The sequence below is a fragment of the Camelus ferus genome, chromosome 7 (genome assembly GCF_009834535.1).
Source record: "Camelus ferus isolate YT-003-E chromosome 7, BCGSAC_Cfer_1.0, whole genome shotgun sequence".
Taxonomy (NCBI): Eukaryota; Metazoa; Chordata; class Mammalia; order Artiodactyla; family Camelidae; genus Camelus; species Camelus ferus.
In genome coordinates, this window is record NC_045702.1 from 19,758,359 (window position 1) to 19,783,618 (window position 25,260).

The 25,260-nt window shown below is 39.0% G+C and overlaps 1 protein-coding gene across 11 annotated transcripts in view; it reads right to left on the reverse strand.

Moving 5' to 3' along the window:
- The window catches only part of TPK1 (thiamin pyrophosphokinase 1), a 337,147-nt gene that overhangs the window by 166,021 nt on the left and 145,866 nt on the right, over nucleotides 1-25,260 (reverse strand). For 10 of the 11 annotated variants that reach the window (XM_032483569.1, XM_032483573.1, XM_032483567.1 and 7 more), the window contains one exon: nucleotides 8,227-8,322. The exons of the other annotated variant lie outside the window; for it this stretch is intronic. In XM_032483569.1, coding sequence (XP_032339460.1) covers nucleotides 8,227-8,322 — 96 coding nt within the window. The remainder of the gene's footprint in view (nucleotides 1-8,226; nucleotides 8,323-25,260) is intronic. 11 annotated transcript variants of the gene reach the window in all.

A 25,260-nucleotide genomic window follows, 5' to 3' on the forward strand; every position in this document is an offset into this window, starting at 1 on the left:
TTTTTATTCATTGAACAAGTATTTACTGAATAGATGACTGGGAGAAAAGATTTAAACCAGATATCCACTTAGGACACAGGGTATAAATTTTAGTAAGAGAATGGAGTGAAGGGGCAAACAGAAGGCTAATAAAATAACAGAGGTGAGAAATGATAAAGGTCTGATCTAGGATAGTAGCCATAAGACTGGAAAAAATGGAGTTGGCAAAAGAGATACCTGCAGAATTAAAGGATATGTGACCATCCATTGAGGGATGGTACAAGGATAGTAAAATATAAGGTTGCTCTCAGGTTTCTGCCAGGTGGATGGATGGTACTGCCATTGAATGAGACAGAAAATAAAGAAAGAAAATGAGATTTTTGTGAGAAAGATGATGAATTTTGGTTTACACTGAAATGAAGTTCCTTTGGACTTCCAGTTAGTGGTTAGAAATAGGGCTTTGGAGTTCAGATTAGAGGTATAAGTTAGAGAGTTAATGGCACACATGATCACCGAAGCCCTGGGAAACAAGATAAAAGGCAGGAGTGACAGAGTATAAGTATAACAGGAACCAGGAAGAAAACGGAGATGGAGACTGCAGGAGTCTCAGGTCAGGAGGGAGTGCAGGAATAAACGGGGTTACCCTTTCTAGAGACCATCCTGATAAAACATCCCTGACTGAACCCTGCCACACTTCCATCTCGTGGGAAAGTAGAAAGGTTGAGAGGGTCTGAGCTGTCACATAGCTAAGACACTATCAAATTTCTAGCTGGGATTTTCAAGCAGGCATCATTTTTATGTACAATCATTGCCTAAACATGCAGCAGAGACTCACAATTTGAAACTTTTTGAGCAAACACTTTAAAGTTGAGAGAGTCCACAGAAAGTTGTCTCGATTTGCCTAAGTGCTAGGAAGTACTTGCCTTTTTATTCTATGTTACTATGAGTCACGGCACAAAAAGACCACACCAGTCTACAGTTAGAGCATATTTGAAACACTGAACATATTTTTTTTTCAAATAAACTTTTCACTTTGAAATAACTTGAGATTTAGTAAAAAGTTGAGAAGCTAGTGCAGGAGCGTACCCTTCACCCAGTTCCCATCAATGTTAACATCTTACACACATACACACAGCACGTTTGTCACAACTACGGTTGACACCGGGACACCACTCTTAACCAAATTCTGGACTTTTTTCACATTGCACCAGTTTTTCCACTTCAGGATGCAGATGAGAACACCCCACCGCGTTTAGCTTTCATGTCTCTTTCATCTCCTGCTCTGTGACCATTCCTAACCTTTCCTTGTATCTCATTACCTTGAAGATACCAGTCAGGTATTTTGCAGGATGGTCTTCATTTGGGTTTTTCTGATTTTTTTTTTTATCAAAGATTAAACTGAGATTATGGGTTTTAAGGAAGTGCCTTTCTCAGCTTACACTCAGAGAGAGAGGCACGTGCTATTAACATGAATTCTCACTGATGGTGTTAAGTTTGATTCCTTGATTAAGGTGGTTTATCTGCTAGCTTTTTCTAATGTAGTTAGTATTTATTTTTTTCAGAATTCATGTTTACACACACAGCAGGCTTATTATATTCTGCTTTAGATGACTGTTCTGGAGACACCACAGCACCCTGGAGGATGAGCCTCAGAGAACTCTCCTAGTTCTTCCTGCAAACCTAGGAATCATACCTTATTATACTGAAAAGTAACTAGTCCGATCAGATATAGTCAGACAGTACATAAACATACGTGTCTACTTGAGAAATACCATGTACGAATTAAGTAAAAAGCCAATCTGATATTCATTACCGAAGTCCTAACCGTCAATAGTCAAGAACTGCAATTCAGACATAAATACATAGAAACCAGGTCCTAATACATATAAATCGCAATTCAGTATCTTCTCGGGCAATTAAAAGAGTAAAAAATGTAATAATCCTGTAGTTCTTGTAAGTGAGGTATAGTTGATTTACAATATTATATTAGCTTCAGGTATACAAAATAATAACTCACAATTTTTATAAATTATACTTCATGAACAGTGATGATAAAATACTGTCTAAAGTCCCTGTGCGGTGCCGTTTATATTTGTAGCTTATTTATGTAAACATAATAATTTGCACCTCTTAATTGCCAGCCCCTCTCTTGTCCCACCCTTTCCTCTCCCCACTGGTAACCACTGGTTTGTTCTCTGTATCTGTGAGTCTGTTTCTTTTTTGTTACACTCACCAGTTTGTTTTATTTCTTAGATCCCACATATAAGTGATAATGTGCGCTGTATGTCTTCCACTGTCTGACTCATTGCACTTAGCGTAATACCCTCCAGGTCTATCCGTGTTGCTACAAGTGGCAAAAGTTCATTGTTTTTTATGCTGAGTAACATTTCATCGTATAGATAGAGCACATCTTCTTTATCTGTTCATCTGTTGATGGACACTTCGGTTACTTCCACATCTCAGCTACTGTAAATAATGCTGCTGTGGACACTGGGGCGTACATATCTTCTCGAATTAGTGTTTTTATTCTCAGTATATACCCAGAGGTGGAACTCCTCACCTGCAGTAAGTGACAGTTTCACCTCTTCCTTTCCAATCTGGATTCCCTTTCTTTCTTTTTTCCTGTCTGATTATCGTGGCCAGGACTTCCAACACCACATTGAACGAAAGTGGCAAGAGTGGATATTCTTGGCTTACTCCTGATCTTACAGGAAACGTTTTCTGTTTTTCACCACTGAGTACTGCTGTTAGCTGTGGGCATTTCACATACGGCCTTTACTACATTGAAGCATGTTCCTTCTATAGCCACTCTCTGCAGAGTTTTAATGATAAATGGATGTTGAATTTTGTTTTCTACATCTATTGAACTGATCATATGATATGGTTTTCATTCTTCAAATTGTTAATGTGAGGCATCACACTGATTGACATGCAGATATGGAACCACTCTCGAGTCCCTGGGATAAATCCCACTTGTCATGGTTGATTCACAGTGTACTTGCCTTTGTAAATGAGACTTCTCCTTCCATAACTTTCATGTTTCTAGCCATGGTCTTTTCTAGCTTTGGACCCAGAGGTCCCAAAGCTGGTGTTGAACAATTGGTGAGTGGGGCTGGTTCCTGACACCTGTGAGGTCCGAAGTGTCTTGTGTTGGCCTCTAGGTGGAATGGCAGCTGGCCTGCTGGTGGGTGGGGGGTCCTGCCACTGAAAGCTCCAGAGCTGCAGTTGTCCTGGGGCTGGTATCCGCCCACTGGTTGGTGAGGTTGGTCCCAAGACTAGAGCTGGCACACTGGCGGGCAGGGCCAAGGCCCAGGGTATTCGGGTGCTGGTGCCTGCCCATGGGTGGGTGGAGCTGGGTCCTGGGTCTCTGGCTGCAAGGCCTTGGGAGTCTCAGGTCTAGTGCCTGTGCATTGGTGTGTGGGCAGGGCCATGTCCAGGGCTGGCTCAGGGGGTCTTAAGGAAGTCAGTTTGCTGGCGGGTAGTGCTGTGTCCTTGCCCAGGTAGTTGCGAAGTGTCCCAGTACTGGTGCCTACAGGCTGGTGCTGGTGGGTAAGTGGAGGCTGGGGCCTGAGGGCAATAAGCTAGAGGGAGGATTCGAAAACGGTGCTCCCCAGCACCAGTGTCAACATGGCAGAACAAGCTCCCCAAAACAGCTGCCACCAGTGCCAATGTCCCCAGGGGGAGCTCCAGGTGCCTCCTGCCTCTCCAGGAGGCTCTCCAAGATCAGCAGGTGGGTCTGACCCGACACCTCTCAAATTACTTCTGCCCTGTGTCCCTCTAAGAGTGGAGTCTCTATTTCCCCACAGCCATCTTGGTCTCCTGGAAGCGAGCGCCTGGGGGCTCATCTTCCCAGCACAGGTCCCCCTGGACGGGGAGATCAACATGCGGCTCAGACCCCTTGCTCCTTGGGGAGCACATCCATAGTTGTAATCATTATCCTGTTTGTGAATCGCCCCCCAGGGCTTAAATCCCATGGCTCCATCCCCCCTACCCATCTCCTTAAGGGTCTTTGTTTATAGCTTTAGCTGTAGAAGAATTTTGCTGGTGGTTTTCAGTCTTCTTCACTGACAGCTGTTCTGTAAACAGTTGTAATTTTGGTGTGCGCCTGAGAGAAGGTGAGCTTTTGGTCTTTCTACTCTGTCCCCTTGGGTTAACGATCAATCCTACAATCTTTATGTAGTATTTAATTTGTAGTCATTAATATTTGTGTGTATGTGCATAATTTAGGCATTTGCTCTCATTTATACAGTACTTACCTATTCAGCATCCTGCATCATTTGATTAAAAGATTGCTTACAAAAATAACAGAGTATAAATGGGCCAAAATGTACTGAGGTTTTAGCAAATAAAACTAATATGAGTTTAAACCTACACAATATGCAGCTTGAAATTAATGGCAACTTTTCTGCCCAAATTTTGTCCAATATAAAGTCTCTGTTTAAAACATCAGAAACTGAGGTAGTTGATTCTATTGCCAATAATACTAGGAAATATCCTAATTTGTATTTTAAGAGACCTATTATTCTTAGGGCCTTATAATCTAGATTTCTTTCTGCTTCATCCTGAACAATGTGCATCTCACATTTTTTGAAACTTGGAGCAATAGCTTTTAATGTCTCCCACTGAATTCCAGGGTTTAGATCTCAAAAGCGTATCACAGCATCAGAAAGTATATTGCTCTTTGAAGAGTCAGTCGTATCAGATGCCATCCTGCTAATGTATTATTCATGACTCGGTTACAGATAAACAATAACACGAAAGAAAAGCATTAAAAAGTCACATGTATCAGAGAACCCTTTTGCAGAGGAATAAAAATTGAGGATGAGCAGGTTTAAAATAGATAAATTAATAAATAAGGTAATTAAATGACTTTTTTACAATAATTAATATTCTAGATAATAAACTCCTTTAGCATACAGACAGACTCTAAGCCAAATTCTATAAAGTTCTAATATGTTACACAGTATGGTTCCTTAACATATTAAATACTACTTTAATTTAGTTCATTTATATTATAATTAATATTTAAAATATATGCTAATGAGATAAGACCTTACTACAAAATATAGACACTTTGATTACAAATTCATACTTATAGTAAGTGGAAAACCAGAAATGTATGATAATCTGATAAGGATATATTAGGTGGAGAAGTGTAAGGGGCTTTTTGATACAGTTTATGTGTATTTTAGGAAGAAATTTTTAAAAGCCCTCCCGATGATCTCACTTGGTGGTAAGAAAATGTATAGAGGGGAATCTTACATAATTTTCCTTTCTAATCTTTCTTCTCTTGCTTTTCTCCTGGTATTACATTCAATCAAAGATACCACTGTGCTGCAAGGTTAAACGCAAAGTCAGGTGGAAGCTCACAGATACTCCATTTTGTCAGATTTAACACAAACACCTTTTCAGTCTGAACGAAAACTACCTTGTGTAGTTTTCATGGTGAGTAATGTAGCCTTCAGTTGATCTAACCATGCTTCTTACAACACCAAACTAATCACACCCTTCTCGTCTTAAAGCTCTTCCACCCACCTGCCCTTGGTTCACTGAAGTGTTTATCCATCCTCTCGGTGCACTGTGGCACTTGGCCAACATCTCCTCCCCTTTGCCATCTAACTCCTGTTTATTTCTCACCTCTCAGCCTTCTCTAAAAAGCCATCCCCCTAACTGCGTCCTGCCCTGCTCTCCTGTGTGTTCCCTGGAGGGTGTAACACAGACCCTTCATTCCCCAAGCATCCCTTGTGTGCAAAGTCCTGCTGTCAGTGTGAACAACGCAGACCTGATCCCAGCTTCAGGGGCTGCACAGCCAAGCTGGGAATAAAGGGTTCAAGCAAACAATTAGAACACTTAACACAATTATGAGAAGTATTGAGGGTATCTTAAAGGAGAAAAGAGGAAGGCACAGAAACGCAGAGCGGCAGAGCCTAACCCAGAGCGCTGGGGGAGCGAAGTCCTCCTTGAGGATGTCAGGCGTGCTCTGCCACTGCGGCCTCGGCAAAAACAGGAAAAACGCAAAAACAAACAAACAAAACATTCAAAACATATTCAAAAATTCTAAACAGACGGAACAACATATGCAAAAACATCTTAAGGCTTAAGGCAAAGGAGAGGAGGGAATCTGGCATATTGTAGGAACCAGGAGGAGGAGTAACACAAGATGAGGCTGGAGAGTGCACTGGACCCAATGCGTGCCCGCCATGGAGGTGCCCTCCTCCCAGCGTCCCCACAAGGACCTCGCCCCGGGCTGTGAGGAGGGCAGCTGGCTGTCATGGCCCAAAGGCGACCCCTTTGTGACCCAGCATGGCATGCCACTGTGGTCACGCTCTTTCCTGTCTATGACTAAGCTAAGCACGGTGGGAGCAAGAGGGTCTGGTCCTTTCTGCCCAGTGTGGGAGTCCTCTAATGGGTCCTCTTGCTTCAGGCCTCCACGGGATTGGCCAAGACTTTCTGCAGTTTGTTTCACACATCATACACACCTGACTACCCTAGTCTGAGGCTCGCTCTCTCTGAATTTTGGTCTTGTTGACTTTGACATGTGATTATTTGTTTTGAGATTCAAAGACTGAATACAGTATTATAGATACTACCCATGAGACACAACAAATGAGAATCATGTGATTTCATTCCCAGATTTCAATACTTTCAGTGGAAGTGGATCTTTTTTTTTTAAGAAAAACTGCAACAATTGTCAAAGTTTTCCATTTTTTCCCTAAAAAACCCTCAAAATCAGCTATGTCTGGATGAAGTAGTTAGCTCTCAATATTTTTCTGTTTTCCTTAAACAAGTATATAATTACAGCAGTTGACAGCTGGAAATAGCACACGTGGTACAGCTCAAGCTACAACAGAGCTGAGAAAGGTTCACTCCATTACTTTTGTTGAGTTTGCACAATGAGCTACTTGCCAATTACGACAGTTACAAGGCTTTTCTTCAAACGGAGAAAAGGATCTACTACCTCAAGTTAGTAAATACATGCTCCACTAAATCTTTCATGGACTCCTGCGAGGGAGGAAGTGTTCATTAGGGTTGTCTCTCCACCTCCTGTGCCCCACCGCCACGGGTGTATGAGCCATGTAGTGTGGCTCCATGAGACATATGGACTGACCCCACACCCTGCTCCAGTCTAAGACAATCAGGACGCTCTCAGCATCCTTTGCCAAAGCCAAGTATAGGTTAATAGAGAGATCTCAGGACTTGGGTCTAATGACAGTGAGAAGTGATGCCTATACCCCTTGAATCCCCCTAGACGTGAAGGTGTAAAGTCGCTACAGGCAGCCGTTGGAGACAGTCAGGGAAACCAGACTGAAGAGAAAGCTGACAAAGCAAAGGTAGTGAAAGCAGCAGACACAGGATCTGCCTGGGCTGTGTCTGAAGACAGCCCGATCCCACCTGATGACGCAGGAAAGGCTGAAACATCTCCTGGTATTTGTACCACGAAAACCATTCTAATACACAAAGGTGTTTTCCTAGTTTTCTCAGTTTAAAGTGACACGTTCGATCATGCATCTCAGCTTACCTTCCTGCCCTTCCCAGGGAACTAATGGACAATTGTCATTCAATGCTTCAGGTTTAACTTTGTTGATCTTCCCAAAATACAGACTTGAAAAAGTCTGTGTACCGTTTCAACAAGTATCAAAAATTTGTAAAATAAAATAAAATACAAATTTGTCCCTTAGCTAATTAATGTGATTAAAAACTTGGATGCTAAGTGAAAATCATGACTGAACGAACACCTTAAGGAGTTCACCCTTGCAAAGCAGTAGACTCTTCTGACTTAAAGAAAAAAAAACAAACTGATATTTTGTTTATATGTTTGCAGTGATGGCCAAATCTAGGTCGTGTTTGTTTGTTTCGTCTACATAATACATACCCACACATACAACACACACACACACACACACACACACAGCTCTGCGTGGCAACAATCAACCCGAGATGGAAAGCAGCTATTCACTTTAGGACGAGCCTGAGCTGCCGGCTTTGATTGCTTTATACAAGGTCCACTTCACCCTTTTAGACATCTCATCACTGTAAGGTTCTGGAATATGTGACCTCTGATTTAGGGGTACACCTTCATATTTTGGCAGCTAAGAACATATTTGTTTGATCTACTGAAAAAAAACCTGACAAGGGAATCCAAATAATTAGCACAAAAGCAAACCATGATTTCAGATGAGTAAAAGGAGCAATTTTCAAATTCTTGGTAATAAAGACTCCTAACCACCAAACAGATGCATATAGTACCTGTAGGTCTTTTTCTGCTATCTTCTTTTGGAGCACTTCAAGGCACTTGGTAAAGTCAGTATGGTCTTGATCAGGAGTTGAAATAAGTTCACATCCCTATGTTAAGTAAGATAAAAGGCAGGAATAAGTAATGATGTCAGCTTATGAAGAAGATCAAGGGCTATGAAAGTAAAGTAAGACATAGCCTGCTATGCCTGTGTGATTACCTCGATCATTAGGATCATTATTATTACCCATTTTTATTTCACATAACAGGACATCTCAGGAACGGTGGTAGACTATCACCATAATGATCTGATTATGACAATCATTTCACCCAGGAAAGTACAGCTCATACTACACTAACAGTCTTTAAAAATCACCGCTGTGATGACATTCAAGATTAACATAAGGACTCAGATACAAGTATTGTAAAACATATTCACAGTGAAATTATCTGAAATTAAAATGAAACTCTTCCTAAAAAACTTTGAATTTCTTTAAGCATACTCCTAAGTTTACTTACATGAATGGAAAAACTAACACTTGAACTGATGACAAATTACATTTTAAGTAAAATCAAGTTAACTATCCTATAAAATTCCTTTACAGCTGCCTTTTCTTCCCTCCATGTAAAAAGAAGCAGGAAGAGCTGTGTCTGTATAAATTTGTCTCTTGGATTCTCTTTTGGACATAATGAAGTGAATTTATAAGTTCTTTGCCTCTTCAAAATGGATAATTTACCTACTGAAAAACACTAAAATATATTTATAAACATACGCCACAGAAGTACCAGCTTGCTGGCACTAGTGAACTGAGATGCTTCAAGAAATGGTATTTTTGAAATGACACCTCTTCCTCTAAAGCCTTAGAAGCAAGGGTCTATAAAAACAGAGCACAGTGAGGCTTCAGACTTCTTAATTCTGGAATAAAACAATGCCAGGTCTGACACACAGCTGAGTAAGGGAAAGCTAAATATAATCTAGTATATAAAGTCGCCATTCAAAGAGTTTTCAAGGATACAAAACACCCATACTGCCTCTTAAATTACTCCAAGAACCATTCTCAGTAGATTTAAATGTTCTTCTTAAACTTCAAGGTCTCTTTAAATGTGTCAAGTTCAACCTGTGCTTCATTCATTTATGACTGACCTTACAATGTAGTGACCAATGAAAAAATTAACTTCTCATCATTCAGAAATATATTATGCCCTCAAAGATGTATATGTCATCTTTACAAGATCATTGACATATACTTTCCTGACCCTAAAAGAACACTGAAATTTACTATAATGGCCAAGCAAGGGTATAAAGAAGTTGACTTGCTTCAGGCTCACACTCCTAAAAAAGAAGATACGAGAATATGCCAGACCATACAGGAATATTATCAGGACATCAGACTGCCACCAAACCAAAAGACATTATACTCAAAGTTCTTTGAAGACAGGAGTTATGTTCTATTCCTTATTGTTTCCAGTGACTGGCATCTGTCTGCTGTACAGTAAAAGTGTCCAATCAGTAACATTCTTGAGGAATAAAAATGTCTGCTGGCAAAGGGGTAGGAGAGTGTGGTACCTTACTGTTAAATATAGCATACACTACAATGGGGAATTATCTTCCTCTCTAAAGTACTCACAATAATCATTCCAACAAGAAGAAACCTAATTTAAAAGGCAAATAGAAACAAAAGCCCGAGAGATGAGCAACAGATAGCCATCTATCTTCACAGCTATCCTCAGAGAAGCAGCACAGATCCACAGGAAACATTACAGCCCCAGAGCACTCAAGAAGTACCCTATCTAGTTTCACCATGATATTTTGTAGATTAAGAAAATAAAAAGAGGTTTCGATTGACTGGCTAACCACTGGATGGCTAGGTGGTAATTAGCAGCTAGTCACGTCTAAAAATCCAATTTATCCACTCCCATGAAGTGGGAACAAATTCCGAGACATCTCATAGAACAAGGTCATACAACATCTCTAGAGCCGGTTCCACAGAATGACATTACAAAAAAAGCTCCTCAAAATCTAAGAGCAAGGCTTGAATAATATCTTACTTCACTTCATCAGTTTAAGACGGACACACAGCACTGAAAAATTCAGTTTTGGACATGGAGATTACCAGCACTGAAAAATTCAGACTGCATCTAAACCAAGAACTTCAAGAAACTCTAACTGAGGTGTTGGTGTTTATCAGCCACCCAAGGCTTCTTGGACTCTTCACCAGTTTAAATGAATCTAATCTCATCACAGACTGAGAACAAATTCACTACAAGTAGGAACAGCTCCAACAGCCCTCGGAGGGCAGCTTTCAACCCCTTAGAAAGGAAATCTGCAAAACAGAATATTATCAACCAAAGTGCAATAACAGGCCTTTGGTCAACTAAAGATGTTTTCACTGTCTTCTGGCCTTAGGATAACATATTAAGATCTAAAAGAGGAGAAATATAAAACTAAAGATGAGAAACTACTGAGAACCTGCAGACAAGGAAAAATGTAAAAATGCTATTAGGCATCAAGCTATGCTCACCCATCACGTTACATGTCAAATATCTATTTATAATTATTGACAATAGAGAGTAAGATTCCATTTCCTGGAGTCAGAAGCACTGGGCACTGTGAAGAATTTTACTGGACCTGATGTTTTAAAAAACAAAACAGAACAGAACACGTCACACTGACTATCCAAGGACCCATATGATATAAAAGATATGCGATTTGGCCCATTAAAAAAGTACGTCATTCTCTAATAAATTATTTCCAGTATTAGTTTCCTAATAGATACCTTTATATATTTACTGTAAAATATACAGTAATCTCCCAAAGCATAAACTATAAAATTCTTTAAAACAGTCTTAAGATACCAATGTTTGAGTGGATACTCCTGTTTCAACTAGTACTCTTTGATTTTTCTCAGTTGTCTGAAATATATTTTCTTAGAATACAAATTATTATTTTATGAGCCAGTGGGTAGCTCCAATCTCATCCTATGCCTCTTTCTTGTGTATCTTTCTCATTTTACAAATAGAAATTTAAATTACAATTCTAATAATAAGTTCTCCTTATGAACACACCACTTCTTTCAAGCTGGCTTATTATTTTTAACATGACTTTTTATTGATTTTGTTTCATACTAAAATTCGAAAGAAAGAGACTGGGATTGACATCACAAATTTCAGTATGTGTCCAGGTCGAGGCTATTCTGATTTTTCGCTCTAACCTAAAAAGAAATCTTTTGAAGATGAAGAAGCCCAACGCCCACCTATCCCCTCCAAATCATACCCACATAAAAGGAAAAGCAAGGAGACCCAAGTAAGGTAGAATAACTAGTTGAAAAATTCGGTTCCAGTGTGTTGAACTGACCACAGTCTTCCTTATCAAGTCTCTCTCATCCCATAAACCCAAACCAGGAAAAGACACATAAATTTAATTATAAATCAATTACCAGAGGCACAACCAACTACTTTTTTAGGGGCTTCCCAGGTGTCTGCTGTTTTATTAAATAGTACTGTGCACAGAAGGAGGAGGACTCCACCAGATACTGGTAATACAGCCCGGTGGAAAACAAAAACATGGGTAACATAATTAGTAAATATATAAATTATAAATACGTGTGTGTTTGTGGGTGAAAAAGATAGACAGCATAAAGGGGAGGGTCCTTGTCTATTTCTCTCTTCCCTTACAGAGAAATTCCTAGTCATACTTGGCCACTGTGTAATAGATGCTTCAAAGAAGGTCAGTCTTCGGGTCACCCTTAAATTGCTCTTTTCTTTTCACCTAGTAGTAGGGGTAGTGTGGGCATTCAAAACACCATTTTGACTTTGGGGCTATGCTGCACTCTTCAAAACAGAGCCAACTGCAACACATGGCAATAAGGGATGCCAACTCGGCAAAAACAAAAAAAAAAGAACAAAAACACTAATCAATTACATCAGTTTCTCCTCAGCAGAGGTGTAACTGAAGAACAAAAAAACTGCAGTATGGAGTACTGTAGCATAAAAAATGTCGTAAATTGAAAGAATTCATAATGATCAAGGGAATATCATGAATTCATATTAAAATGGTAGGTGCCTGAAGAGCCAGGAAAACAAAATTTTAAAGCAAATATTAAAGGTGCAGAAATACGTAGAAAGTTAGAAATAAGGTAAATTAATCTTACTGTCAATGTGATATCAGAATTGAGGAGACTGATGATTAGAAAGAAGCAAATTTACCTACAAAGTACAGAAGCAGTACTTACATAAGAGAGAATGCACTCGTGGAACAAATTAACCAAAGTGGAACAAATCTCTCTCACACACACATGCACGCATGCACGCACGCACTCGCACACACACACAGCACACAGCATAGAGGCAAAAATACACGTCTGGCAATCCTTGCCTACTGCTCTGGGATCCCAGGACCTTCAGGCATAAGGAAGTCCTTGAGTACGAGGAAACTGACCCAGTATTTCAGTTTTTAGAACAATACCAGCACATACCAAGCAGTCTATGGAAGTCTGATGGATAAACAAATGAAGGATGGGCTAAAACCATTTCTCTCCTCATGGGACTAATGGTACATTTCTCTACAATATAAATGGGGGTAAACCAGACAATGAGTCTAACAAAGAAAATTACAATGACGTTATTTTTTCAGGTACCATGCTTGCTACCTGCTGCCATTAGGAAACTATGAACACTTATGTTTTAGGGTAGGATTAGTAAGCTTCTTAAAATGGGGACAAATATTACTGCTTCATATACAATTACATAAATTAAAATGCACCAACACATTAATGTTAACAAAGTTAACATCCAATCAGGGAAAGTGAAATACAAATGTACGTTTAGGCTAACAAATGCAGCCGTAAATGATTCACAATTTTTTGAATGAGTCATAATTCATTTCTTAATAGAAAGACAAATGACAAGGAAACAAACTGATAGTAGGGACTTAGTGAAAATTTAGCAACAAAGTTTTCAGAACATGCCCTAGAATGATAAAAGTTCAGGTCAATTTCCAACACTGCCGACACCTACAGCTAAAGCAAACACCAAAATAGATGTTCCTGATATATGATCCTAATCAGAATAAAATCACAAGTCATCCAAAAAGGACAGGTTTAAGTTCAATGCGGTCAACTTAACATATTTTAAAAAGAAAAAAGTTTCAAACAATAGGGGTTATGGTAAATGCTTAGATTAACGAAATAATTTTATTATTTGATTAACCAAACAATTTCATTATTATTTAAATGACCAAAAGTCTACCTTATGAGTATTAAAATATTTTATTAATGACCAATTGTATTATGTAAATTTATTAAATCTACCTTATGACTGTTAAAATATTAATCAAAATATTAGCTTTAAGCTGTAAGCTCCATGAAGGTACCCACTATGTCCCTTTGTTCACTCTTGCATCTGCAGAACAAGAACCCAGTGTAGTACATGGCAAGTAGGAATCACTCAACAATGAATAAAGTCATTTATAAAAGCCTGAGATAAACTGTCACTCTAGACCAAAGATCAGCAAAGTTTTTCTATAAAAGGCCAGACAGTAATTCTTTTAGGCTTTGTAGGCCATGGGGACTCTGTCACAAATACTCAGCTCTGTCTTTGTATTTTTATAGACTAAAAAAAAAAAAAGAATGGGAATGGCTGTGTTCCAATACAACTGAAATTTGAATTCAACATAATTTCCACATGTCATGAGATATTATTCTTTTGATTTTTTTTCTAACCATTTCATACTGTGAAAACCATTCTGAGGTTCCCAGATACAAAAGCAGACAGTGGACCAAATCCGGCCTGTGAACTACAGTTTATCCATCAACCCCCATTCCAGGCCCAATAATAGTTTTGGTGATTTTAACCACCAAACTCTACACATATACGAGGAGTTTAATATGAAGGGATATTTTTCAGGCATTAAAAAAAGAATCTCTCTGAACCTCCTTTTCCTCATCTTAATGGAATTCATACGCAAACTAAAAGTGCTATTGAGATGCCCTGTAATAGTTCCCAGAAAGCGCTGGGCACAGAGGAACGCAGAGCAACTTCTCACCCAGCACTTCCAAACAACCTCGAGCAACATCCACAGTCATACCACCTTGCAGCAAAGATTACGAGACTAAGCAAATACTGTTAACATTCCCTGTAGAACTTTGTGTGGAGGTTTATAAAAATATTTTTGAATTCACTGACAACTTGTAAGAAATTATTATAAGAAAATGAGTGTCAATAATCAACCTAATTTCAAAAGATCAATGCGAAAGCCATTAGACTGTCATTCTCGATGACTTAATTTAATGTTTGCCAATAATTTGACTAAAGTAGGTTAATGGGTTTTTGCATTTAACACACATAAAACCTATCAGGTTATACTATGCTGACTCCTTTAAAACTCCTTAATTAGAAAGGAAACAAGTCCTTTGGAAAAAAAATAACAACTTATCAACTGTTATTTCATGTACTATATATCCAGAGGGAGACTTAGCCTCATTAGAACAAGAGGCAAGTCTGCTGAAAGCATCCTCCAATTTGCTATTAGCTTATTTACTTTAGGGTAAATCATTTAATGCCCATCCATCTACCCAGGACAATAAAGGACTTGTGCAAATTATCCTGCAAAAATTTTATGGGTGCTGAGAATTCTACTGTAACTTTATGGACTACATTTATAAGGTTAAGAATTTGGAAATGTTATTTCCTCCTAGGTACCTTGCACACCGATTCCGGAAATTTATTTGGAGGGGCTTGCATATAGCTGAGACAGGAGGGAAGGGGGCAGGGCACAGCCATTAAAGGAATGACACAGCAACTAGCACCAAGATGGCAGAAAACTCAGCTCCCAATTGTCCTTGAGGCCCAAGATGGTGGGAGATTTGACCTCCAGTAGACCTTGAGCTTCATTATATGCTCATTATAATATATTAGTATGGTAAATGACACACCCCCAGGTGCCATGACAGATCCGAGGCTGATCACAGAAGGTCAAAAAGTGGGTGGTGGTCCGATTCCTGGGAATCCCTGCCCCTTCTCCAAAGCAGTTGGAATAATTCTCCCACTTGTTATATATGAAGCTATCGAGCCCACAAAAACTAGCAACACCACGTCTCCCGGCCTCTCCACTCCCTCGCCCTCAGAGACGGTCTGTCTGTCTATGGAGCGTGTATCTACTTTTACTTTAAACTAAACACCAACCCCTGATCTCGTGTCCTTTTTCTTGCCCTCAGAGACAGCCTGCACTCTGTCTATGGAATGTGCATCTCTCTGAATAAAACTACTTTTAATCAACCACGGCTCACTCTTAAATTCTTCCCTCCGTGAAGCCAAGGACCCACACTTGGCGGGGTGTGTCCCAGGGACTCAACCGAGACCTGGGACAAGGCCATCCTCTTGCACACCATTTTCCTGTATCATAGCCTCTCACGTAATATAATTAAATACAATATGTATGTTGTTATAAAATCTAAAATACTTTTCAATAAACTGACATTTTTCCCAACAACATATAATTTCTCTAAAAATTCACATAACTTCAAAAGTATCTTAAAATTAGAATCTTAAAATTGTGATCTATTGATAATTAACTATCTTCCTCACTAAATTAATAATAAAAATTAACACTTGAGCACACATTTTGTTACAGGAGATATTAGTTACTTTATGTGAATTATGGTCTTGAATCTCCAAGATAACCTTATAAGATAAATGTTAACTATCACATTTTAAGATATGTAAACTGAAGCTCAGAGAGATGAAATGACTTGCCCAAGGTCACACAGCTGACAAGGACATTGTATGTGATCTGAAGCCCATACGCTTAACCTACCATGCTTCGTACACAACCCTGCTTAATTCAACTTTGGGTATTTGGGCAGGTTCAAGCAGAACCTGTTTTAAATCCTTGAAAATCCTTTAGCTTTTAGGCAGGCATGACCCCTGCCTGACTCCATGATGCTTCTGTTCTAGCCCAAGGCTTGGAAGCCCCAGTGCACTGGCAGACGCCTGAAAACAGGCAACTAATGCTCAGCACCCCTCTCCGCCCCTTCTTCTGCCTTCCGAACTCATCACACTGTCACTATATTTATCATATTTATGACACCATTCACTTCTTCGGCTATTAAACATATTATGATCAATGTCTCTGTGTATAAATGTTTACTTCTGGTTGTTTTCTTAGAATTAAATTCTAGAAGTGAAATTACTGGGAAAACTGTAAGAACTTTTTTTAGGACTCTTGACAGATGTTGCCAGAGTGCTTTCTAGGAAGGCTGTAAAGATGTGTATTCCTACTGCTGGTATAGGAGGGTGAAGAGTTTCTCCTTTTAAAATCTAAGCAAGAGCAGGAAAGATAATCCATCATGATGTTCTTACTGTGAATTAAGTTACTTGTACTTGCTTCTCAATAGCAAACAGATCCGTTTCATTAAGCAGAAGATGACTTTCACTGGAGAGGAAGAGAGAGAAAGTGAAGATAATTTTGGAGTGTGAAGCAGGGTTTGGACTGAAAGTGGCTGATCCAATTGAGGACTAAGGAGCTAAAGGACAGTATGAAAGAAACTGACACTTCTGGGAGGGAAAATGGCTGTCAATCAAGGGTAAAGAAAAGGAGGCAAGAAGATGTCAAAGATCATCTTTCAAGTTGGCTCTAAAAACATGAAATATAATTTACTAGCCCATCACATTAGAACATTGATATGCAATTTTTTTTAAATAAGTAAAGATAATAGCCTTACAGGGTCTTAAAATTCTAGCTCCCACAAGCTTTATTTTCCCCTATTCATGGCTAAAGTAGCCTTTCTTCTTGTATGTAAGCATACACTTAAAAATATTTTGGGAGATACACCCAAGAGTCTTCAAAAAATTAAACATATTACATTTTTAATAATGAGGTTCCATAGTCTTTCATGGAACTGAACTGACCGGCACTCTGTAATAAGAAACTGCCTGCCTAATTATGAGCAGAGCAGGCATAAAATGCAACGATCTACACTCTGGATAACCAAAGCTACAGACCTAAAATTAGCCCAAACCTTTTCTCAAATTTGCTAAGAAGGGGAATAGTTCCCAAAAGTCAACTGGAATCTAAATGATCTTTGTTCCTTGATACAGGTATTGAAAATTATCTTTTTACCCTGTAGAAATGGAAACACAAACAAACCATTTTCCTACTTTCCTCTTTATTGTATAAAGCATATTATGGTATATCGAGACTTCAGTTTTGTTTACCTGACTTCTAAAAAACATTTCTACTTTTCAAACTGAAAAGTTTTTTTTAATCATCAAAGGACAGTCGACGAGTCACAATTTCTTCAGCAAGAAATGTCACGTGATTAAACTTTTAAAAACTCTAAGTAACAGGTTGCCTAATATAATCTGGTTTCCTAGATGATGCAAAAAAAACCAAAAAACCCAAAAAACCCAGAATAAATACAATTTAACCTTATAGCAATCCTCCATTCAATCCCAAACACTGAGAGACATTCTAATCTGACATAATTTTCATTGTCCTGGATGTTGTAAAATAATCTTTCCTTTCAATATGGCACTGAACAAAAGCTTTTAAGTGTTTCAAACAAGAAAGTCACATCCTATTAATGGAAGTCACAAGTCTTTTTAGAAGAGCACAGGGTCTTAAATGATGGCTTCCTTCCTAAAAGCAGAGCCAGAGTTCTGGGTGGAAGAGGGTGTCGAAAAGAGCTAACACAGCAGACTTGGGAATGCTATCCTTAAGGAGGCCTGCTTGCAAGGTTGGTCTCTGACCAACACCTGAGAACTCAGAGTAACTAGTTCCCCACGATGATAAATAACTTTCCCTAACGGTGGCTCACTGTGCCTGTATTATTTGTACAAACCATGTGGTTTATGTTGAACACCTGCTTTTTTTTTTCCCCCTTCTGGGAGTCTGGAATTTTGATATATGCTATGCAGAGGGTGTGGGTACCTGCATACAGGTGCCCCCAGTAAAATGCGGGGCATTGAGTCTCAAATGAACTTCCCTGGTGACAACATTTCACATTTGCTACAATTTGATTAAGCACATTTTATGTGACTCCACTGAGAAAGGACTCTTGGGACTGGTGACTCGTTTTCTCCAGAATTATCCCCCAGGCGCCTTTCCCCTTTGCTGATTCTGCTTTCTACCTCTCACTGTCATAAATCACCGCTGTGAATATGGCTATATGCTGTGTCCCGTGAGTCCGCTAGTGAATTATGGAACCTGGAGATGGTCTTGGGAAGCCCTAAAACAAAGAGCTAGAGAGATTCTTCCTACATTAGGATGCTTGAATAAGCTTCTATTTTATGAGGTTCCTTTCAACTAGAGGATGATGGCAGAGTGGCTGGAAAAGAGCACAGATTCTGGGGCCCGGATGCCTGTTCAGATCCCACTGAAACCATTCCAGCTGTGTAGACTTGGGCAAGTTACTCAGCCTCTTTGGGCGTCCATATTCCTCTGTAAAATGTACAATAACAGTTCCAACCTAAGAAAAATTTGTTGCAAAGATTAAATGAATTTATAAGTGAAAGTATGTATCAAAGTGATTGGCATATTGTAAGCACTTTAAAATAACTGTGGGTTATTACTGTTTTCAGCGTTGTGTTGATGATTCTCTTTCAACAATTTTTAAAAGTAGAGAAAACCTAAAATGGTAAAACAAACTTACAAGTATACAAACACATTTTATCCTGTTGGAAACCAGTACCTTACATTAAACGTTAGCAGGTAAAGGGCAGTTATTCAGTGGTCAAACTCACTTAAAAATGTACTAAGGTAAATGAAACAGAAATTTTGGCAGGCTTATTTAAATGACACTGTGCGTGAATTTCCAAGAGGGACCTAAAGAATGTCAAATTTCACAAATTCATTTGCTCATAGAAACGTTTTTACACCAAGTATCGTTGTGGCCCCAGTGCTTTGCTGTTCTAGTTCTAAAAGAAGGATTATATACCTGAGTCATGTAAACTTGCAGGAGAACCTAGAAACTACTAACTACGAGAGATCCCAGGACAAATAACCAAGACTTCAGGTTGTGTTGCAGAAGGGAGACAGGTAGACATGAGCAGAGAAAGACGGGTGCAGGCCAAATGGCAGGAAATGGGCACCAAGGAGGGGCACAGGCCAAACACAGGAAACCATACATCATGGGAGCACCAGGGGTCCCTGGGCAGAGAAAGAAAAGCAGGAACCTCTGGGCCAATAAATGGCCACACATTTTGGGGTGACAAGTGCCTTGGAGGCAGACAAAGAAAGGTGGGAGAAGGCAGGAATCTCCAGTGTCTGAATGAACCTTTTGCTCATTATGCCCTCACTACAATAAAATTAGCCTTGCAGATTGGAAGTACCCATCATGCAGCAATGCCATGACACTCGTGATCCAGATTAAATAAGGACGAAAAGCCCTCCTTCCTTTGGGAAGGTGGGGTTTGGATGAAAATAAGGGAATACGACCCCAAACCCTTCTGGCCCTGATAAATATTCCACCCATTCAAATTCTATACCCCATGTAACCAAGTTGCCGAAGAAACTCAGGGCAGATGCTCACCTGAGCCTGCCTGCTCTCCCCGTGAGAGGGTCCTGTCCATCCCTTAATAAATCCCTACTTCCTTAACCTCTGTGTCCTGTCTCTGAATTCTTTCTGGGACGGAACAAGAACCTGAATACCAGTCACAGTTGCAGGAGATCACATATTAACAGGGAAAAGGAGGACAATTATGATGAATTTGCTTAGGTCAAGCTCTGCAAGAAAAATACGAAGGAAGGAATATTCAACCGCTACCTGTGAGGAGCCATGATGGGAGAGGACTGATGAGAGGGGGTGCCACGAGCCAGATGAACAACGGAGGAGAAACAGTCACAGATGCCCTGGAGGATACAGATAAGACGCAGGCAGGGCCAAGGGGTCACATGTGAGGCATGCGGAGTTCTTAAAAGTTTAAAGGACACAGGCTCCCCCTTTCCAGATGCCTCAAGTATGTTAAACAAATTCAAGCAAAACAGGCTTTGGAAAATACAGACAATTTGAAAAGACTGTGATTGAGGCAAGCATAAGAATTAAGGTGTATTCAAGAGACAGTTTCACATAATATCCCCTGCCTGTCTCATCATTCCCTTGGTGAGATGCCCTAAGGGGAAGCCAACCAGTTTTAAGAATATCAAGTGAGGAGCCTGTCACTCAGTTGTCAATGGAAACTGCCTGTCTGAAATTCCCTTAACAAAGCCTTTATAGCTTAACATATGTTAATAAGTCTTAAGGCTTAAGCCTAAGAATTTACTACACTCAGGGGATTTGTTTTGTTTTTTCATTTAAAAAAAATACCAATAAATGGAGTTGAGCTCTATGTATTTCCACAGTTTCCTCTGTCTGGCATAACAGCCAAACTTGCTGATTGTTTTACAGTTTCTCACAGTCCAGTTGCCATTTTCTCTAATTAATTTTACATCTAAAAGTTGTTGGCATGCGGCAGGGCAGAACTGGGAGAGACACACAGCCAAAAGTAGAAAACATTAAGATTCATGAGATTAGGCAGATCAACGTAGATGTTTAACTGAAGATTAAAAACATCTGTGGACATTCTGTTACATTTAAATGGTATGGAACCCAAGGCACGATCAAACACAAAAGGATATTATAATTGATTTTAATTATGAATCAAATCTACGTTTATAAATTGTCCACTTAGGGAAATGAAATGATCAGACATCTTTTTAAAAAGCGATGTTACTGAGGAGAGTTATTAAAAAGCTCTTAAGTAAACAATTTTAGAAAGTATAACAAGATACTAGCGCCTTACATTAACATAGTTCATGGCTGGTGCTTGCGGAGGTCTTCCACGTGTATTTGATCATTATTACAAGTACATGAAGAAGCCAGGGCTATATAAACTTTCATATGCCTTGGTAAGATTTCTGTAAACTAACAACTCAAAAATAATCTGCATAGTTAGTTCATGAAAATACTATTGCCTCATTATTTATAAAAACTTGAAAACTAAAATGCACACCTCTGACACTCAAGACTATGTACCTAGCACAAGGAACAACCTTCTTGTCCAACAGACCAAATATGTAAATTGTTAAGCAGTAGTAGCAATTGACTCCTAGTTTCAACAGAATTCTTTTTCTAGAAAACATGGACATTGATCCAAGAGCTGTTTCTGACTAGCTCGACCATTTTCCTTAAGTTATTTAAACTTTATGGGCCTGTTTCCACATCGTGAATTTGGGATAAATAATGCTGTTTAATTATTATTATATTTTAAATTATTTTACATATTTATCATTTTATTTATAACATATTGTTATCTTCTACCCTACACATCTATATTTATGGAAAAACTTGTTATTCTGCAACTTTTTAAGGTATTAAATACTGCAACTAGTTTCTCAAGCCCTAAGCAGTAAGGAAGAATGCTTTAAAACCTCCTTTCCTATGTCCAGTAAAGACCCCACAGAGTACACAACTATGAAAGAACATCAAGGGAACATGAGATATTACAGTGTCTTCAAAAGGCCTCAGGAAACTGAGACACATGGGGGCATGACTAATAGAGTAATTAAAGAGACTGAAGTAAGTGATTTTAGCCTTGAATCAAAGAAACACTGACGAATGAAAAACTAAAAAAAAAAAAAAAAAAAATCAAGGGAACATCTCTAAGAGACAGTCATCATTCTGAGTTAATATTAGTGAACCAGGCAAGGAAGACCTAAAACACACGGGCAAAAGGGGAAACACCAAGATATTACAGCTGATCTGAAAAGAACAGTTCTAGGGAGTGAACTAAGAATGGCACACTATGTGCATCAGGGAAGTGGACTGTAAGTAGTTGGACTACAAGTATGTATGATCAGTGTTTATTATTTCTATATGTTTAATATTAAAATAGCTTATATGGAGCTATCAGCATGGAAGAATACGTTGACAGTTACAAATCACACTGTTCTTCATTTGAAATTTCAAACTGCATCTTTGACGTCAGTTCGGTGGTGGATCACCGCATGTCTAAAATACACAATTTTCAAACTACTGCATATTAACAAAAAGTATACACTGTCTATCTTTGTTCTTACCTTACAGACCATCTGGAACTAAGTGGTGGATCAGGGCTTGATCTCATCTTGTCCAAAACCCAAAGGAATAAATAATTAAGGGCGATAGACACAAAGACCTGTGATTAGGTGGTTGGTATGTAACTTATCTTGAAATAGGTTATGCATAGAAAGATTTAATCAAAGAGCAATTGCTAATCGTGATGTCTTCTTCTTTCCTCTTACGTTTTATTAATTACAGATCAAGAATGTATTATGATGATATTAAAACATCTTTCTCACTGCCTACCACTCAAGTTTTATCAGTACCAAGTCAGATGGTCTGGTAGCCAGCCTCCAACATGGCTATCAGTGATGCCTGTTCCCTGGTGTAGTCCGATCCCACACTGCACCAGGGTTGGTCTGCGTGACTAATGATATCTGGTAAAAGAGCCATAGAGATGGTTTATCAATGATGAAATTAGGTTATAAGAAAGAGTACTACTTCTGTGTTGGGCTGGCTCTCTTGCATGCATGCTTCCTTTCCCTCCTTCTTTCCCTGGATGCCTGCTGTGAGCAGCCCAATGGCAAGGAACTGAGGCCTCCAACCAAGAACCAGTGAGACATAGCAGCCAGTAAGACCAACCAACAACCACATGAATAATCTTGGAAGAGACCTCTGTAGCCCCGGGGGGCCTTGAGGTGACTGAAAAAACACGCTATGATATAACCTCATGAGAAATCTTAAGCCAGAACCACAAGTTAATTGACTCCCGTACTCCTTATCCAGAGACCTTGCATGAGAGAACTGTTCACTGTTTTAAGCTGCTAAATTTTAGGACAATTTGTTACACAGTAATAACTAACTAATACAGATGGCAAGAGGTATATTCTTGTTTAAAATCTAACAAATCAACTACTTTATATTTTACTATTTTCAGAAATTAAGCAGGCAAAGCAATTTAAAGTTGTGTATAGTTCATAGCAGCACTTTTTACAACAGCCAAGACACATAATTAACCTAAATGTCGACAGGTGACTAGATAAAGATGTGACACACACACATACACACACAATGGAACACTCCTCAGCCATAAAAAGGAATGAAATAATGTTATCGGCAGCAACATAGATGGACTTAGAGATTATCACACTAAGTGAAGTCAGTCACAGAAAGACAAACATCATGTGATATCACTTTATGTGGAATCTAAAGTTGTATATAGTCATATAAATCTGGATTTTTCCTATAAGTCAAAGATGTATCTATTGGGAGAAAAAAAGTATAAATAAATATTGGCTATGAACCCACTTTATGGTTTTAGCAAAACTTTGGCATTTTAAATTTCTTCTTTATTTTACTTTCTTCAATAGAGCATGAGTTTCAGCCTCATTGAAGATCCAGACCAGGTGGGAAAAATGTGTCTTTGAAAGTGGAAATAACCTTTCATTTGTAACAGAGCAGCTTAAACACCACTTAAGTTGGAGATAATGGCTTATATGAATTGTGGGTAATGCTGCATTAACTTGTTGTCATTACCATCATCATTAAAACTGCAGCCAAACATCCACCACGTGCTCTACAGGGCACATTATACAAGACATTGCTAGTGCCTTCGAAGAACAGATCCAAAGAGTTCCAAGGCAGTGAGTTCTCATTGATACATGAAAAAAACTGGATTGTACTATCTCAATTCAGAACTAGCCAATGTAGGAATTAGGTTTACTTAATTTTACTTTAAAAAGTAAACCTTAACAAACATAAATTAGCTTTTGAGGTTAAAATAAAAAGTGAAGCAGGAAATATGTAAGAGAAATTCATCCTAAGGCATTAAGTCAAAATTTTCCTTTACCCCTGAGCCATTCAGGAACAAGAAATCTGGCTTCCCATCCTTTCCTGCTATTTCCTCATCCTGGACAGGAACTGTCAGGCTGACACGTGTGGTTGTGGCACGCTGGCAGTATTTAAGAGAGGGGGAGAAAAGTCACATCTGGCCAGATCTTTAACTTGTTTCCAAATCTGCTTGTCCCTGCCTCCCCTGCTGTTTCTTCTGCTCCCCAAAATATGATTAATATCTATAAGTTTGTAAAACTCTGAATTCTAAGCAAGGCTGAGGGCTTTCCATCCCAATGAGGCTGAGGTGTGGAGTTAATGAGAAGTGAGACTGCGGGGAATGAACAGAAACATGCCAATGTTAAAGTAATTGAGCATGAATATCAAACACTGACTTGGGAACGGTCTTCATTTGCTGACGGAAAGTCTGATCAGCTGCTGGGCAGCTGGGATGCGCACAGATCTGCAGGCATTGCTGGCCCTGGAATTCCCGTCAGAACAGCCTACACTTTATAACCTCAGTACCTTGTTTCCTCACCGACAATTGTTTTCCTTTTCTTTCTTTTCTTTTCTTTTTCTTCTCTCCTTCCTTTCTCCCTTACCTCTCTCCCTCCCTCTTTCCTTCCTCCTATAAAAAGTGTTCCTCTTTCTTCTCTCTGAATTTATCTCATCCATCCCTAACCCTTATAAAGAATTTAAAATTTCTTTCAGTAACTGCTGTTTCTTGAAAAAATGTGTAGTTTACTCTCGCCAGTTCAGGACAACACAAATCGTGGTGCTGTGGCTAGAACTGCTGACACTGTAATTTTCATTATAAAAACCCTGCATTGTCCTCTAAAGCCAGTGAAAGCTTGAATTATTAATTACTACAATATAATCTTCTGTGTCTGTCAATCTCAGTTAGATTATTTACATGTTCTTCTTAAGTGGCAAGGATCTCTGGGAGATCTGCACGGTAACAGTGACAGCATGAACACCTTAGTAAGCTGTACGTTGCTGTTAATTTCAAGTTGTAATGAACAGTGTTATTCACAGCAGAGTAATAATACTTTCAAGAAAACTATTAAAGGAAAAAAAAAAAAACTTAGGTTCCAAAATTCTAGGAACACATAATTAAGTATTTTTAGAAAAATTCATCTGCAAAGATTTTTTAGAAAAATTCATCTGCAAAGATTTTTTTTCATTTACAGTGCAAAGAAAAGG